The sequence below is a fragment of the Kryptolebias marmoratus genome, linkage group LG5, assembly GCF_001649575.2.
Source record: "Kryptolebias marmoratus isolate JLee-2015 linkage group LG5, ASM164957v2, whole genome shotgun sequence".
Classification (NCBI taxonomy): Eukaryota; Metazoa; Chordata; class Actinopteri; order Cyprinodontiformes; family Rivulidae; genus Kryptolebias; species Kryptolebias marmoratus.
The window spans coordinates 16,728,210-16,745,891 of NC_051434.1; the positions used below are offsets into that span (position 1 = coordinate 16,728,210).

General features: G+C 41.4%; 3 protein-coding genes across 4 annotated transcripts in view; all 3 read left to right on the forward strand.

The window, feature by feature from the left end:
- Positions 1–42: 42 nt before the first annotated feature.
- LOC108238754 lies at positions 43–6,690 on the forward strand. Of its 2 annotated transcripts, XM_017421043.3 has the most exons (7): positions 43–175; positions 1,189–1,301; positions 1,393–1,421; positions 4,092–4,141; positions 4,236–4,615; positions 4,706–4,839; positions 5,258–6,690. In XM_017421043.3, exons 3-7 carry the CDS (start codon positions 1,405–1,407, stop codon positions 5,295–5,297), a joined length of 621 nt encoding a protein of 206 aa, XP_017276532.1. In that variant the 5' UTR covers positions 43–175; positions 1,189–1,301; positions 1,393–1,404; the 3' UTR covers positions 5,298–6,690. The 2 variants fall into 2 exon arrangements, with proteins under 2 accessions (XP_017276532.1, XP_017276531.1); XM_017421042.3 differs by lacking the exons at positions 43–175; positions 1,189–1,301; positions 1,393–1,421 and having other exon boundaries at positions 3,668–4,141.
- A 2,226-nt stretch (positions 6,691–8,916) lies between these two features.
- On the forward strand, positions 8,917–11,145 carry LOC108238736. The gene is made up of 5 exons (XM_017421016.3): positions 8,917–9,090; positions 9,221–9,237; positions 9,336–9,453; positions 9,536–9,709; positions 10,095–11,145. Exons 1-5 carry the CDS (start codon positions 9,088–9,090, stop codon positions 10,773–10,775), a joined length of 993 nt encoding a protein of 330 aa, XP_017276505.2. The 5' UTR covers positions 8,917–9,087; the 3' UTR covers positions 10,776–11,145.
- Positions 11,146–12,464: 1,319 nt separating this feature from the next.
- LOC108238739 overlaps positions 12,465–17,682 on the forward strand; it is an 18,230-nt gene continuing 13,012 nt past the window's right edge. The window contains exons 1-6 of the mRNA XM_017421019.3: positions 12,465–12,804; positions 14,278–14,312; positions 14,412–14,516; positions 14,633–14,649; positions 14,730–14,844; positions 14,930–15,103. Of these exons, the coding sequence (XP_017276508.1) occupies positions 14,475–14,516; positions 14,633–14,649; positions 14,730–14,844; positions 14,930–15,103 (348 nt within the window). The 5' untranslated portion in view covers positions 12,465–12,804; positions 14,278–14,312; positions 14,412–14,474. The remainder of the gene's footprint in view (positions 12,805–14,277; positions 14,313–14,411; positions 14,517–14,632; positions 14,650–14,729; positions 14,845–14,929; positions 15,104–17,682) is intronic.

Below are 17,682 nucleotides of genomic sequence, written 5' to 3' on the forward strand. Positions count from 1 at the left end.
ATGTATAAAAGTGAAGTGCTTTAAATTCCAACATTTTTCTCAGCACCTGAAAGCAGCATCTGGGAGTGGTGCCATCTATTTGTGCTCGTGAAGATTCGCCATTTTAGCACTCAGACGGAAAGCTACTGAAGTCTGAACACGGAAGTCAGTTTTTCAGACAACAGCTTAAGTTGAGGTAATTAAACTTCTATCTTCGATTTTTAAACAAATATTAGTCACAAAACGTTTTGTTTTGACTTTAAACTCATTTATTTTTATTTCAAGTGCGCGACGGTTTTGAAACTTGTAATTTATTTTTTGTAAAATGCTACACTCATGAAACTTTATTAAAATTTATTTTTTTAAAACGAACCTCTGAGTTAAAATGAGACGTTTCTGGCCACAATTGAGTTAATTTACTGAAAAACAAAAGCTAAAAACTGGAGGAGGAGGAGCTTCACGGGAAATGAAACTTAGGTTCTTGTTTACTGCTTTTGTTCCTCTTTATTTGAACAACATATTTTGTTGAGTTTATTTTTATTCATAAAAGTCATATCGATGTGAAAACTATAAATTATATAAAAATGTATGTAAGCATGTCATATCAGCTAAAAAAATGTCTTAAAATAACCCCGTTTCAACACAAATAAGAGAAGTTTTTAGAAATGAACAAGCTGAATTTAATGTAAAAAAAATAAATAAAATTGCTTTGAGCTACTTTAAATGCAAGTTTTTTACAAGTTATGCAGCCTGAGAGAAAACGTGAATATTCCATAAAAACTGTTAATATATTGTTTAATGTTCAATTTAATAATGTCTTATTTGGATGAAAAACATTGCTTTAAGTTTTTCTTTTGTTCAGCGCCACGTTTTTGTGCTCGTGAAGATTCGCCATTTTACCTCTCTGAACACGGAAACTAGTTTTCAGACATCCTTCATTCCTTAAAGTTTTATTTTTTTAACTGTTTAGTGCCGACTTGTTGTCAGAGGGACATAAAATGAGCTCCCATTAAGTTTGTATTGTGTATTTGGACCTTGTACTATAGTACAAATATCGTATTTGTTCAATTGTACATATTGAAGAAAAGTTATTAAGCTTGAAATTGTCACATGTTAGACATTTTTAACATTTTAGATAATGTTATTTATATATTTATAATGAATGCTTATTGTATTTTTTTTTCCTCTTATGGTTAACTTGCATTAAAGAGAAGACGTAATAAAAGTCCCCACCCTCACAAGCTGAAACCTGAAACCAACCCGACAGATTACTGTGACTCACATTTGAACAACTTCAGCTGGAAGTTCTCCTTTTACATAAGGTTAGTGCTTGTTTCTTTCTTTGTCACACTGGTGTGTTAAGAACCTGTCTTTCAGTGGTTTTAATAATTTATTTATTGTCTTTATTGACAGAAAGTCATCAGGATGGGGGGCTGTGACAAGTAAGTAGCAGTTTCCTGTTACACCCAGAGACATTTAAATTAGAAATATGTAAAAAAAAAAAAAAAAACTTTTTAAGCTTGTTTAGTTTTTAAGCTTCAGTTTGTGTTGAGTCTGAATCATGTGGCACTGCCGCGGTACATCAGGTTAGAGGCGTTTCCTTTGTTCTGCTAAAAGCCTGAGCGTTGTTTTAGAAGGCGTAAGATATGGGTAAGTATTTTAGTTCGTGCTCTAACGTTGTGCCACATGTATGAACCTGCGCGCTTCCTGTTCTTTCTTTAGAAAGTCAAACGTTTTCTTAAATTTGTCGCTAAACTGCTCGGCTCTTCCTCCTCCGTGGTAGTCTGTAACTCGCAGGGACTCGCCTCGGCCTCTGCAGCGTAAATCGTGTGATCCGATGGCATCTGCTTGCCGGCCGAAGGGGGAGACGGCGTGCGCTTGAGTGTCGCGTTAAAGAGGTGAATCATTTAATCTGGTTAATGAAGTCGTGAAGTCCCAACTGATGATTTCCTAGATGAATTTAGTAGAACGGCATCTTCGCCTGAAGTGGAGCGTTGCTGACTGGTTCTTACCCCTGCATTCAGAGGAGCTACAGGACAGCAAAGGTTTAGCTTGTCGCCTAAAGAAAGGACACAAGCTGCTGGAAAGACATTTTCCATTCAGGACTCGGCCTGAAAGTAGCTCTGAATTGCTGAGGAAACTCAAGATAAAGCGTCTGTTTCTGTACATTTAAGGAACTCAGTTGACGCGGTTCAAGCACCTTATATGGGTATCTGCTCGGCACCTTTCTGTGGAAGCGTTTTGGATGCGCCCATCCGGGAAGAAGCCCAGACCTGGGAAGTCCTCAGGATACCCTGGGAGGGTCTTGAAGGCATTGCTGAGGAAAATACCCTGCTTAACCCGTTGCAACTGGAACCTGACCACGGATAAACAAACGAGAAAAGGGATCTGAGGACCTCTTATTCCTTTCACTCTGTTCATGGCAGAACTGATGTGGACTTGTGTCATCTTGCTGCTCGCTTTATATGGCGTGGGGGCGGCATAAAGGAACGCTCTGCTCTTCACATCTGGAAGGTAAATACAAAGTACATATTAAAATAAATTAAACTGCAAAAAGAAAAAGGACATTTGTAGACAGAAGATGATCAGTGCCTATGGGCTGACAAGTTCTGGGTTGGATATGAATCACAAAACCTTCTGTTCACAAGGACTCAGAATGTTTGTAAAGTGAAGTGAAAGGTTTTATAGTGAAAATAAACAGCATTGTAACCAGCAATCTTCAGTCTGTACATGAATCATAGTTCAGCCTGTTCTGATTGGAGATCAGATTCATCAGATTACTATTGAAATTCACATGCCAACATGAACTTCTGCAATAAAATTTTTTGTTATCATTTCACATGTTCATGTTTGATTGTACATTATGCATATATATATATATGTGTGTGTGTGTATGCGTGCACATGCTTATCAGGCTCTCTACCTGACTGCAGTTTGTCATCGTACCCATCTCACAAGCGCAGACCACATGTAAACACAAGCCCAGAACCACCACGTCCAACATCTTCACCTCCAAGATCGCCTGAGACCAGCCACCCAGACAGCTGCTGCATAACCAAAGAACTTCTGCACAAGCTGTCAGAAACCTCAGGGAACCTCATCTGCGTTCTCATTGTCCTCATCAAGGTCTCCGCCTGACTGCAGTTCGTCATCAGAACAGACTTGAGGGCAAACGCTTGCATTCGATGACGTATGGCACGCTGGAGAGGTGAACTTCCCAGTTTTCACTATAAAGGGCAGATGGCGTTGCGTGGGTGAGCGGTCTGCTGATGTCTACGTTGTGAATCCAAAGTCTCGTGGTGGTATGAGCAGCCGTATGCTATGGACAGTGAACACAGGTGCATTTCGTTGATGTCACTTGAAATGCACCGATACCGTGACGAGATCCCGGGGCCCATTGTTGTGTCACTCATCCACGACCATCACCTCATGTTGCAGCATGATGGTGCACGGCCCCATGTTGCAAGGATCTGTGCGCAATTCCTGGAAGCCGGAAACATCCCTCTTCTTCCATGGCCAGCATACTCACGGACATGTCATCCATTGAGCATGTTTGGAAAGCTCTGGATCGGCGTATACGACAGCGTGTTCCAGTTCCTGACGGCATCCAGCAACTTGGCACATCCGTTGAAGAAGAGTGGACCAACATGCCACAGGCCATAATCAACAGCCTGATCAACTCTGTGTGAAGGAGATGTGTTGTGCTGCGTGAGGCAAATGGTGGTCACACCGGGTACTGACTGGTTTTCTGTCCCCCGCATCCCACAATACACTGCACGTTTTAGTGGCCTTTTATTGTGGCCAGCCTAAGGCACACCTGCGCAATGATCCTGCTGTCTAATCAGCATCTTGATACGCCACACCTGTGAGGTAGACAGATTATCTCGGCAAAGGAGAAGAGCTCACTAACACAGATTTACACAATGTTGTGAACAATAGTTGAGAGAAAAAGGCCTATTGTGTACATGGAAAAAGTCTTAGATATTTGAGTGCAGCTCATGAAAAATGGCAGCCAAAACAAAAGTGTTTATATTTTTGTTCAGTATATATTTATTTCAGGAGCTCAAAGGAATGTGTCTGTCAATTGCATTAAGATTATTTCTGTTTCTCAGATTGAGAGCAATAGATTTGACTTGTTTCCCACGCTGCAATGGAATACGTGGTAAGCTACACACACCTGGGCTTCATTTTTAAATGAGAATGTGTGAGGTGTTTTGTTTTTTTTAAGCCATTTCCTTGTATGCCGTGTTTTGAAGGTGAACCGTACCTGGCACAGGTGTCAAAGAAAGTGCTTGAACTCAGAGGCGAGAAGCGTCTCCTAAATAATCCAAATGGTGCCACATTGACGATATGCCCGCTGGAAGACACGGAGTACAAGGACAATCCTGGAGAGGTGAACGGGTGCAGCAAGTTCTATCTTCCTATGCCAAGAAAGATGGAGGTTATTGGTTATGTGGAGGGCACTCTATACCCATGTGATCAGCTTATCCTGATGATATGCGGGGACGGGAAGCTGTACAGCTACGATGGAGATGAGCTGCACGAGGTGGCTTCCAGCCTGCAACATCTACGTGAAGTGGGAATAGACTACCCTGCGTCCAAGAGCTTTTACTACGGGGAGGCCTTCAAAGATATGGTGAGTCATTGGCTGAGAAGATGTGGATGTTTATGGTCGATATCTTTAATGAGGGGTCACCTGACATTTGGTGTTGTCTGGTATGCTTAGACCCCAGAGGACTGGGACGAGGTGAGGAGGACAAGCTCTGTGGTGAAGAAGTTGGAAGAAGAGCATCGTGAAATGGTTGCTTCACACAAATCCAAAATGTCAGAGATTATCAGAAAGAGCAAACAGAAAAGGAGGTAGGTGTCCATATCTTTGGTGACGAGTTAAAATTAGATCTGTACTTTTTTTGCACATTTATAAGCTTATTGAACTACATCTGGAGGATCCTTAGCCAAAATAAAGCTGCCATTACAGTGAGTCCTTGTGTTACCCACCTGTTTAGAGTTGCTTATGGCTAAATTAGGGTTAGAGTGCGGGTTTTTGATGTTTGTCTCTTTCTTACTGTTTATTCATTGTCACATGCTGTTTTTATTTTGTTTTTTAATTATGTAAAGCACCTTGAAATGCCTTGCTGCTGAAATGTGCTATACAAATAAAATTTGATTGATTGATTGATTACTGTGGCTGCAGCAGTTCAGACCTGAACAATGTAAAACGCAACATGAACATCACTGAGACCAGCCGATTAACCCTTCTGTCTCCTGTCACCTCCAGGTTACGTCAGCAGCTGGCAGCTCCCACACTAGTTCAGTGACTTCCACTTCAACAAGAGCAACAAACCACACCTCAGGAGTGTTGCAGCTAAAATGTTGCACGTTAAAGAGGCACAAAACCCAGCAAAAGGGGCACTCATCACTCTGTGTGAGTGCACTGGTCTGGAGTGCGCCTGCTTGAGCTCTGACTTGAACTCTAACAGAGACTTGGAAATGACACCGGACTGAGCTTGAGAGGATTTGGGATGAAGAAAACGAGGGCAACGAATCTCCTGATCCAGGTGTGTGAAGCTTGTTGCATCAAACTCAACAAAACTGGAACTGCTGCCGGAGATGCTTCAGTTCAGGCTGAAGACGATGTTCTGATTACTCATTAAAATGTCATGTTTGCTTTTTTTTTTGTTTTTTTTTTCCTTAAATCATTTAAATTCCATGTTTGCTATGTCATTACCAAGTACTAAGAAGCAATCATTTGATTGAAGGGGATCTGAATAGTTTCACTCCCTTGGATGTTTTAATTTAACTCAAGAAAAGATAATTGAAAAGTAGAAGTCAGGGGATGGACACAGAAGGGTTTCCTAAACATCCCCAGGAGGTCTGTTTAAATTCATAATCAAGAAATGGAAGGAATATGGGACGTGTAAATCTACAAAGAGCAGGCCGTCCTCACAAACTGAGTGACCTTGAAGGAGGACAGTGAGAGAGACCACCAGGTCACCTGGGAGCTCTCTGAAGGAGCTTCAGAAGATGAGATGGAGAGACTGTACATATAACAGCTGTTGGGTTCTTCACCAGTCTGAGCTTTATGGGAGAGTGGCAAAGAGTAAGACTCTGTTGAAGAAAACTCAGATTAAATCTCAACTAAAGTTTGTTTAGAGACTAGTTAAGATTTAATGAGTTTTCTTTTCACGGTCACTCAGTTTGTGAGGACTGAGCTCTTGGTAGATTTACACACGTCCCATATTCCTTCATGATGGATTTAACAGACCTCCTGGGATGTTTAGGGCCTTCTGCGTCCATCCCCTGACTTATACTTTTCAGTATTCTTTTCTTTGAGTTGAATTAGGACAGTCACTTTAAAGAGGGTGTGAATTTATGCAATCACTTATTTTACATGAAACATTATTTTAACTGGTATTGCTCTGTAGAAATTTGGAGCTGCTCACAAACAGATGTGAAAAAGCAATTTGACTGAGCGATCAAATTTTCCGAGGTTGCTTAAGAGCAACTCTAATATCCCAATATGCAGGTGTAGGTCATCCAGGACTGGACTTCTATTCTGTAGAACTACAGAGTAGAAGTCCTGTTTTGGTTTTTATTTTTTTAAGCTATGACAGGACGATGACTGAAAGTTTGTGACTCTGCGGTGTTTGTATTGTAAGACAATAAATCTGTTCCAACTGCTTTTAACCATTAAAAAACCTTTTTGTATTATTATTATTTTTCATTTGGGTTGGACACAGTTGAGACAGCGAGTGAACTCTCAGCCGCCTGTGGGACCGGTCTGACTGGTCTGCAGAGCAGACGTCTGGTTTTATGTTGCCAGATTTTGTTTGAGCAGAAATGTGACACACATATGTTTTTGTACCCTTTAGTATGAAAACATTTTTTTATTCTCACTCATCTTAGTTCTGCCACGATCGGTGGAGAAGGAGGCAAACCCAGAGTGCAGACTCTTCTTAGAAAATAAAATAATTTATTTTAAAAAGAAAAGAAACAAAAGCAAAAGCCTGCCGAGGCAGCACAAATGGAACTAAATACAAAGACGTGGCAGACATGGGCAGGAGAGGAATTAGACAAACGAACCAGCGAGTACGTGGAGAAGATGACCGGGTTTTAAAAACAGGGTAATTAGGTAAAGTGGGCACAGGTGAGTGATAATGAGAAGCAGGTGGAGATGGGCGCGGCAGGAAAACAAGTGACTGACTGAGGAGAGGCGAACGATGACAGGAAACAAAGACACAAGGAACAAGAACTGAACTAAGACCAGGCTAAACAAAGATAACTAAATAAAATAAACTGAAACATGAATCAGAAACCCCAAATCCTGACAAGTTCACTTTATACTCGCCTATTAAGTTAAAGTTAAAGTACCACTAATTGTCACACACCTGAGTGTGCAAAATTCTCCGCATTTGACCCATCCCCTGAGGGAGCGGTGAGCAGCAGCTTGCCTCACTCGGGAATCATTTGGTGATCTAACCCCCCAATTCCAACCCTTAATGATGAGTGTCAAGCAGGGTGGCAATGGGTCCCATTTTTACAGTCTTTGGTATGACCTCCCAGTTTCAGGGCGGACACGCTACCACTAGGCCACTGAGCTGATTGCTCTGATAGAGCACACTTGAAACAAAGCAAATTTGGACCAGATTGTTGTTTTTAGCCTGTACCCAGCTCACACATTAACAGTACATGTATGTGTGTGTGTGTACATACATGTACTATATATATATGGCGGGCATAGTGTACAGAAACATCTGTGCAGAATATGGACTGGAAGCCCCGAGATCAAAGTGGGGAACACCCCCAAAGGTAGTGGAGAATGACCGAGCTAAGATCCTGTGGGACTTCCAGATCCAGACAGACAAAATGGTAATGGCGAACCAACCGGACATTGTGGTGGTGGATAAACAACAGAGGAAAGCAGTTGTGGTGGATGTAGCAACACCGAGTGATTGCAACATCAGGAAAAAGGAGCACGAGAAACTGGAGAAATACCAGGGCCTCAGAGAGGAACTGGAAAATGCCTGGAAGGTAAAGACCACAGTGGTGCCTGTGGTCATCGGGGCCCTAGGGGCAGTCACCCCAAAACTGGAGCAGTGGCTACAACAGATCCCAGGAACAACATCAGACATCTCAGTCCAGAAATGTGCAGTTCTAGGCACAGCCAAGATACTGCGCAGAACCCTCAAGCTCCCAGGCCTCTGGTAGAGGACCCGAGCTCAGAGGATGAAAAAGAGACCACCCACGAAGGGTGAGAAGGGAATTTTTTTTTTAATATATATATATATATATATATGTGTGTGTGTGTATGTGTATATACATATATACATTTATACATTATTTCAGCTCCCAATGACCAGAAAAGACAACTCAGTGGGCCAGAAGTGGCCCATGGCCCACCAATTGATCACAGTTCACATCTTGCAGCTCTGAATGCATTTAATTTAGTAAACAAATAGGCTGAAACAGCACTTTATATTGTGAAGCTTTCAGACCTCTGGTTTAGACAACTTCAACTTCTGAGCTCAGGAAGGCTACAGAATTATCATGGAAATTATTATTATTATTATTATTATTAACAGTAATAATAAGTTCAAAACAAGCTCTTTAGCCCAAGTAACAACGTGTAGAGACTGATCTGATCGTCAACACATTCTGGAGAAGCCTTAACTAATGAAAAAGGAAAAAGAAGTATTTGTGATACACCCCCTTTAATAAAAAAATAAACTATGAGGACTATATAAGTATATTGAAAGTATACCAGCAGAACTTGCATATTTCTTCACAAAGATAACAGCAAAGTAAAACAAAGAGTCGCTCTTCCCGAGCAGCCAGTCAGGTGATTGGTTCAGCACTTTTTCTGGATTTTACCAACTTGCTTGTCGTGATCTCACCGCCACGCCTCGCAGAAAAAGACAACCCTGCTACTCCCTGCTTTCGAGACTTTGCTGTGGCGCAGACCTCTCTCTGTTCTTCTGTAGTTCTGTTCCGGTATGCAAAACACATTTTGGGTTAACATTACATCCAGGAAGTTGTACAAGGGGGAGTAACTTGAGTTAAGGGGAAGGGCCTAACCTTTCCGTCAGTTTCATTTCGTCTGAATCTGCCATGGTGAGTAGTCCCAGCTTTCTGCTTTTCTTTTAAATCGATTTTCACGATTATTTCGGCGTTTCTCACTGTTCTGACTGTCTGTGAAGTGAGTAGTTTTAAAGCATATTAATCATATGTATTCAAATTGCAGGATGCCGACCAGAATAGGTAAGTCAACCCAGCTACAGAAACACAAGAGATCGATGACGATGAAGTCCAAACTTTTAAATGATCTGAAAGTGACTGATGTCTTCCTTTTATTTTAGAGAGGAGGATTTTAAGAAGGAACAAAAGGTTTTTAAAAACAATGCGTACATACTCATTGAGAAAATGGTGGAGATGGAAAGCGAGACCGAAGCAGACACTTCAGAATTAGTGGACGAGGTATAAAGATGATGATTGAACACACGACACTTCTTACCTTAATGAAGCAAATCACACACCTTTGTATTTTTTCACTTTTCAGCTCCTTCATGCCGTCTTCTTTTTGGGAAGGCTCATCTTTTCAGGTGTGCCTGAAAGCATTTTTGAAGGCAACGATGAACTTTTAGATTACTTGCAGTCCACCTACCCGGGGCCTTTTGAGCACTATTCCTCTCGTCTACCTCGACGGAGCCCCTTCTCATGTGTGCTGGACATGGTAAGACCTTAAATGACACAATTCAAAATGGCTGCCACAGTCAACTTATTTTAGAAACCACAAAAAATGGCTATAACTCAGTCGGTTTTATAGATACTGAGCTAAAATTTGATGTGGTAGTCGCTGTTACGTCTGTCTGTTAGCAAATGACCTCATGAACCGCAGCACAGATTTTAATGTGACTTTTAAAAGTAATACTGGGCTGTTTAAATTTGAAGTCAGTCAAAACTCTGGCATGAAAGCGGGCGACATGCATTCCTTTATAAAATGCCAGAGCTTTAATTTCAAGTCTTTGTTGGGAACTCCTCGTTAGGTGCACATCTGTTGACCCGGCAACTGTTTGGATGTATAAATATACGTTACTAAAAGTTTCCACTGTTTGCAGATTGTACACCTGATTGGACAAGAGAATGAAGACAAGATAAAAGATCAACTGAATGACCTCGATAAAGAGCTAAAGCAACACGAGAATTCCAAGATTTTGAAATCCACCATCGTCTGCGTTTCCCGTGTCAACATCGAATCTCAAACTCCAACGTCGGTGAGGTACTATGGGGTTTCGATGTCCACTCATCGTAGGCCTGCCAGGCAAATCCTCATTGCTGCGTGCTGTCTTAACTTCTGGGACGATTATGTGGCTGATGCAGTGATGAGCTACTACCCTCAGAAGAAGAAGAAGAAGTACTTCGATGGAACCATCCAACTCCCAGCAGATGTCAGGTGTGAGGCCTTTAACATCAAGGAGAGGAGGACGATGGCTCCTTGCCTCGCATGCAGGGATCTGTTTGGTTTAGAGACAACTGAAACAGAGAAGAAGTCGCCTTACGGCAACTGCGCTGAACCCGAGAGCCTGAGCAAAATGTTTAAAAGTAACGGAGACGTTAAAGAGCGAGTACGGCGACCTGGACATGGGAGCAACAACGGCTGGGAAAGAGCTAAACAGGATGTTTTAAGACAACTTAAGCAGGAACTGAATGATAACCGTTATTTTCAGTGGGATGGTTTTTTCTACACCCCACAAAGTGCTGGACCTGACGATGAAGCAGAAGATGTTACATTTGAATAAGATTTTACATGAATAAATTTTAATGGTAAAGTTAAATTAATGGTCTGACCACACAAACTCGCCTAATTATTCATACATATATATATATATATATATATTCATGGCAGCACAAGAGCAATAGAGGCCAGGGTCTATCCTACCAGACAGGACCCAAGATGCAGTCCAGCACATAATATGCAGGCGGGAAAAGCGTATATGGAACACCATAACCAAGGAGCTGGATTATTGAACAGGTACATCTGTTCCAAGTATGGACTGGAAGTCCCACAGTCAAAGTGGGAGACTCCACCTAAAGTGGTAGAGAACGGCAGGGCTAAGATACTGTGGGACTTCAGATCCAGACTGACAAACAGGTGATGGGTAACCAACTGGACATTGTGGTGATAGATAAGATCCAGAAGAAAGCAGTGGCGATAGATGTAGCAGTCCCAAGAGACTGTAACATCAGGAAGAAGGAGCACGAGAAGCTGGAGAAACACCAAGGACTGAAAGAGGAAACAGAGAAGTTGTGGAGAGTCAAGGCCTCAGTGGTACCAGAGGTCATCGGAGCACTCGGGGCTGTGACCCCCAAACTGGAAGAGTGGCTCCAACAGATCCCAGGAACAACCTCAGAGATCTCTGACCAGAAGAGAGCAGTCCTAGGAACAGTTTAAGGTACTGACAGAACCCTGAAGCTCCCAGGCCTCTGGTAGAGGACCTGAGCATGTGGAACAAACAGGACAAGATGGAAAGTTGTTTTTTTTATAGATGAATATTTAGGCTTGTTTGTTTGTGAGGTCAGACCATTATTTTTAAAAATGATTGCATAATCAGTACTTTGAACAATGTTTCTGAAATTTTGTGTGTTTATTTTCTGTTATCGTACTTCTTTATAGGAAATAAAACTCTGGTTGGGACTAAAGATTCGATCTGCTGCTCGGCTTCATTTTCACACAAATGCACTCGTCCAGAAACAGACTTATTTTATACAAGCCCTTAGCCCTGAGCTCTTTATTGAGCTGCTCTCACTCAGAATGTCCTAGTCCTTATTGTCAGAAAGCAAAAAGAGGAGAAAAGCTGACAGAAAAGTGTCCCAGAAAAGACAGAAAAGAGTTTTAATCGCAATTGCTACCAATGCATGACATTGTTGTTCAAATTTAACAAAATCCTGATTTTATTTAAGAAAATTCGGGGCGTTCAAATGAATCCAGCTTAATAAAGACAGCAGGTCAAATTTGAACAGAATTAAATACTTTGATGCAGAAAGCCAGTGTCCTCACATTAGAATGCAGGGTGTCAGGAGGTTATTTGCATATTTTTTACATATAAATATAGATTTAAAATGGGAGAGGACAAGTTTCAGCAAGGTGAGTTGTGACTGTGCTGTTCTTAATCTGTAATCTAAGCGACACAAGCTAAGCAGACATAAACCAGCAGGTGATTCTTTTACTCCCACATCTCAGTATTTTTCTAATAGCCTGTACTGTATGACAACAGCGATAAAAACAAAACATAAAAGACATTTTTTGTCATGGCTTTTAGCGTGCCTGTGACCCCCCAGATGGCTACCTTGGATGGAGACCATCAGAAGTCTGTGCAGGACAAACATATCTCCGCCAACCTAATGCCTTCCTGCTGCGGCTGAATCAACTCAAGAACATTTTTATTTGAAAAAAAAACCTTCCTAAGGTAAACAACTCTCCTAAGGAAGTAACCTTTGACTCTACACAGATCGAAACCGTCAGTTTCACTGTGGAGAGCTGCACTCAAGAAAAAAAAAAAGTGTTTTCTGCCCTCCATTTTGAAAAAAGAAAAAAAAAAGTGGAAACTTTGAGAAATGAGTCACACAGAAAGCCCCATCACACGAACATGTACGAACACAGACAGACAGGAAGGCTGATGGAAACATTTGTCTCTTTGCCCTTTTTAAAAGAATGACTTTGAACTTCACTTTAATACGCCTTATTATCAGTCTGACTCCTTCGAAGTCTGAAGCACAAACCTTCATTTTTGTCATCGGCCGAATAACAGGCAAAAAGAACGAAGGAAGGTGAGTTTAGATCCACCAGGTGAACGTATATCTGTGGGTAAGGTTGGACTCTTGAGAAGTGGGATGATGAAACAAGGGGATGGTCCGCCCTGGAGACGTGTGTCAGGAAAAACGTTTTACTCCACAGGGTTGGGCAACCATCCAGCGACATGTCTGAACATCTGATGGCACCAGAGAGAAGACATAATGTGATGAGAATCAACTGAAAAACACTCATTTTGGCTACCATCACAAACTAACACAGAGCCTGTTCAGTAGACTCACAGTGAACGACGTGTTTGCAGCAGTCTACTTCCTTTTCTTTGTGAGGAATCACATCAACACCAACACAAGAAGCTCACTTCTGGTTAAAGACTGTCGTCAGTGTATCATACATTTTGTGTATTTTGTTAAAATCGTGCCAAACTGCATTGTATTCGCTCACCCCAGTGTATTGTTAAGCTTCAGCACTATCTCTGGCTTCCTTCCTGTTCTCTGGTGTGAACAGGTCAAATCCTGCTTCAGCTGGTCTTAACTTCCTAATTCCGAACCTAGTTGTTTGTACTGCCAGCGTCACCACAGATCCCATACAGCAGCTCTGTTACACCAGGTTGAGTTTCAGGCAAATATATATATGATTTGCAAAGCTTCTTCATCTTCTCTGGTATGTTCTTAGTTGATTTGTTGTTGTGGTGTGGATTTATTGTAAACATGTTCCATAATCCACACTGTTAATGTCATATTAACACCTTGTGATTTTGGCCAAACTTCTTGATGTATTGAACTCTTATCTATTACTAAAGTGCTTCTGCTTTTACTTTTCTCTGGTGCCATCAGGTGTACAATCACACCAGCAGAGGGTAGCACAACCATGTTGAGTTAAATTAGCTCCCACTGAAGTGACTGTTGTCTGACATGAATCGTTCCCTTCAGCTTATCTCCAGAAGTTAAAAGACCAGTCCTCACCCTAGTGATACCACGGTTGGCCCTAAATAAGATCACTGCGGGGGATGGTTAATCCAGACAAAATTACGGTCTTCTTCCCTGAGATCCACCCTGCTTCCCCTAAAGAAATGCCGTTCCAGCAGCTGAGAACGTCAGTGATCCACAGGCCGTCCAAACCCCAACTTTGTGACCAAATCGCTGTTATAGTCAGTCTGTTTTTTTTTTGTTTTTTTTTCAAAATCTTGGAAAATAAGATTGCAGGGTGATATTTTAATAAATCATTGTGCTGAACCACATTTGCAAAACCTTCCAATATTTCCATGACTTTGTGATAATAGAGATTAAGTGACTCATGTGAACTCAGGGAAATTGACAAAAAAATCCATCACAGAATATTGTCTTTCTATGCTTTCGTGGTTTGAAGGCAAAACAGACACCCTGCTCCACAGGACTGGTTCTTTGTAACATTATTTTATTGTTGTGTTGAAAAATTTTCCTGCTTTTTGTTTCAATAAGGGAACTGTAATTGTAATATTTTATTTGTCTTAGGTGACAAAGCGTGGCAGCAGCTACATTCTGCAGGGGTTTGTGTACCCTTCATTTTATTCCCCCCTTATTAAATGTTCTAAATGTGTAAACAATTAACTGTTATGGTCTTTTTTACTTTGTCTTCTTTCCTTCAGCTGCTCCCTCCTGGACGGCTCAACGTCCAGCTCCAGTGTAAATGTGGGTTTACTGTAAGTCACATGACCTCCTATTTTCAGTTTCATTTTGACCCTGCAGTAATGGTGAGCAGCTCTCCCACTTCTCTGTCATTGTTCTGTGTTCAGAATTACAGCTTTAAGTCAAACCTTGTTGAAATGTTCTCCTCTTTTCTCCCCCCTGTCTTCACTGATTTTGCCAGGACGAAGAAACGAAGAGGTGAGTCACGGCAACAAAAACACGCTGCCTGCGCTGTGATAAATTTGCTGCAACCGAAATGTCTCCGTTCTTAACTGCAGGAGAGAGGAGTTTCTGAGGTCTCAAGAGGGTTTCAGAACAAACGCCTGGGAGATCATTAACAAGATGTTAGATTGGTGCAACACGACTGTAGGGAGTAAACACTTGGTGGATGAGGTGGGTTAAAGTTTGAAGAGTAAACTCTGTTATCTAATTTCTGAGAAGCTAAAATGTTTTTTTTTCCCTCCCTCTAACTCAACAGATTCTGCACAGCATCTTCTTTCTGGGGAGAATCAACAAAGTGCCATATTCTCCAGAAGATATTATCTCTGATCAGGAGGTGTTTAAGGCCTTAAAGAAGAAGTATAGCAGGCCTTTTGAGTACTTCCTGACTCAGCTTCCCAGACGGAGTCCGTTCTCCTGCGTCCTGGACATGGTAAGGAACCATTTTTCTGCAGGAGGCTTGCCTGCACGCCAGTAAACGGGAACGCAGATATCTCTAATAAAATATAAGCAACTTATAGCCACTTACTTTCTGAAAGTTTCAATACATCTGTCCAGAGTCCATGAGGTATTTTGGAAGCAGACACACACACTCACACACTCACACACTCACACACTTACACACGCTGTAGGGATCTGGAGTTTTAGCCCCGCCTTGGGGCGGCTCCTCCAGTTTTCTTACTTTCACAGGTGATCCAGATTCGGGTTAATGAGGACTGCCAGTACTTAAGCCTCCAGTTGAGACCAGACCTTCGCTGGAGCATCGAACCTCCTGGGTTAGATTCGCAGCCACCGTTTCTAACCAAGTTCTGGTTAACTATTGACTACGTTTTCTATGTACCTTGTTCTAGATACCTTGCCACGTCACGGAGCTTTGGACTCACAGATACCTACCTTGGTTTTCGGAATACTCACCTGGACGGGATTACTGGTTTGCCGACTCCTGGATCACCTGAACGCCTCCACCTCTTTCCTCCTCGCCGCTGGACACCTTCTGGATCTGTAAGACCAAGGAACAAACAATTCAGTCATTCGTGCAGTGCTCAGCTGATTACAGGATTGGTACCCGAGACTCACCCTGTCCTCTTTCCTTCCAGATCCAACCACGGCACGCGCACTGTACATAGACTCCACCTTGTAAATAAAAACACTTTCCTTCAGCTGTTGTCTCAGTGTCTGGTTTTGGTCTCGCTCACTGGACACCTTACCCTGCGTCCTTGTCAGTAAAAAGCCTAAAAGTATGTGAAAGTATGCTACTCTAGCTAGTATTAAACTTCTTTACTTTTGCATGACCCCTGTGTTACTACATGAAGGTACTGTGTGTGTGCTGGACCTTACTGACCTTAGCCAATACAAAAATGGCTTAAATGCAGTCAGTTTTACAGATACTAGGTTAAAATTTGGCATGGCAGTTGCTGAGAGTCATTCCCATCACATTTCAAGTGTAACATATTATGTAACCCAAAAATATTCAAAAGCTGTTCTAAAAGTTTTATCATTTAAAAAAGCTGTATTGAAATGCCAGTAGACACTCCGTATACAAACCCTTTTAATAAATACAGAACAACAAACCAGACAATGATCAGAAAAACCAACAGGAATTATTTGACAATTTTTAAATATATTCAAATGGTGTTTGAATGAATATATATGATCCAATCTTGCCAAGGATACAAAATTGTCTTTAGAATGACTCCATGTATACTGTCTCTGATTCCTGTTGAAAACTCTCCACACATCCGAAATACCAGAGGCTGCAGTCAGCTATCTGAGTCTTCGAGAGGATTCAGCATGAGGCTCTAAATGGTTTCTATATAGTAACAGATTCTCAGTGCTATTAAAATCTCCACACAAAAACAAATAATCTTTATGATTGCAATCCTTTATTGTGTCACATAAAATATTCAATAGAATCATTCTATCTGTCCCTTTAGTTGGAGCATACACATTAAGAAAAACTACATTCACATTTTCATATTTGGCTTTAACTTTTAGTAAACAACCTTCAGTTATTTCTTCTGCTTCACAAGAAAGAGGCAAACAATTCCTACAGAACACAATCCCCACACCTCCACTACAATTAGACTTATAGCCAAAAAAGACCTCCACCCCACCTTCCTTCTTCCAATCACTCTCATTATCAGCAGTGCTGTGTTTCTTGAACTAACATTATATCAATTTTCTTTAAAGTCATGAGTCTAAAAAACTCAGCTCTTTTTATTTCATCTCTGGCACCATTTAAATTTAATGTGCCTATTTTAAAGTCACACATAGAAATGAAGAAAAAAAAAACGAAACAGAGAAATGTGGAATATTTGTCTAATCATCCTCATCTTCGTCGGCTGACTTTCAAAATCAGCTTCTTTAAGTGTTAAATTTCTTGATCTGTTAACAGGTCATCAACAAAATTTCCAGTTTTTTTTGTTAAAACCTGAGAGGATTCAACAAACAGCTTTAAGTTTGGAAAGTATTCTTCTACTTTAATCAGCCTGAGCCCTTTGGTTTTTTGTAAAACCTTCTTAATTTCAGCAGGAGGATACAGACTCTGCTGATCCTGACTTAAAGACAGGCCACTCTCAGACTCCAAACTTTTTTCTCCTGCTATATTTGTCTTCTTAGCTCTTAAAGCTTTAGTGCTGTTATTAGCAGGTTCAGAACTTTTCCTTTTTCTGAAGCAGTTTCAAAAAATCCTCATCATGCATGCTGTCATCCTTGTAAAGGCTTTCACAAAAAGCTTTGTCAGTTCTTTTTGCCCCTGAATCTATATCAAACCTACTCACAGATTGATCATTTTTCATCTCACTGTCTGTGCTATCAACTTTTCTTAAATTATAATTTTAATTGGAACGGTCACAATTTATAGTAGATTGCATCTCAGGTTGTTCCTCTGCGATTACAACAGAATGATCACTAGGGCCCCTGGCCCCAGCAGCTCCAAGATCCGCACCACCCACACCAGAACCGCAGCCCGCCTCAGCGGATCCGCTGCTTGCACTCACCGCAGCGGGGCGG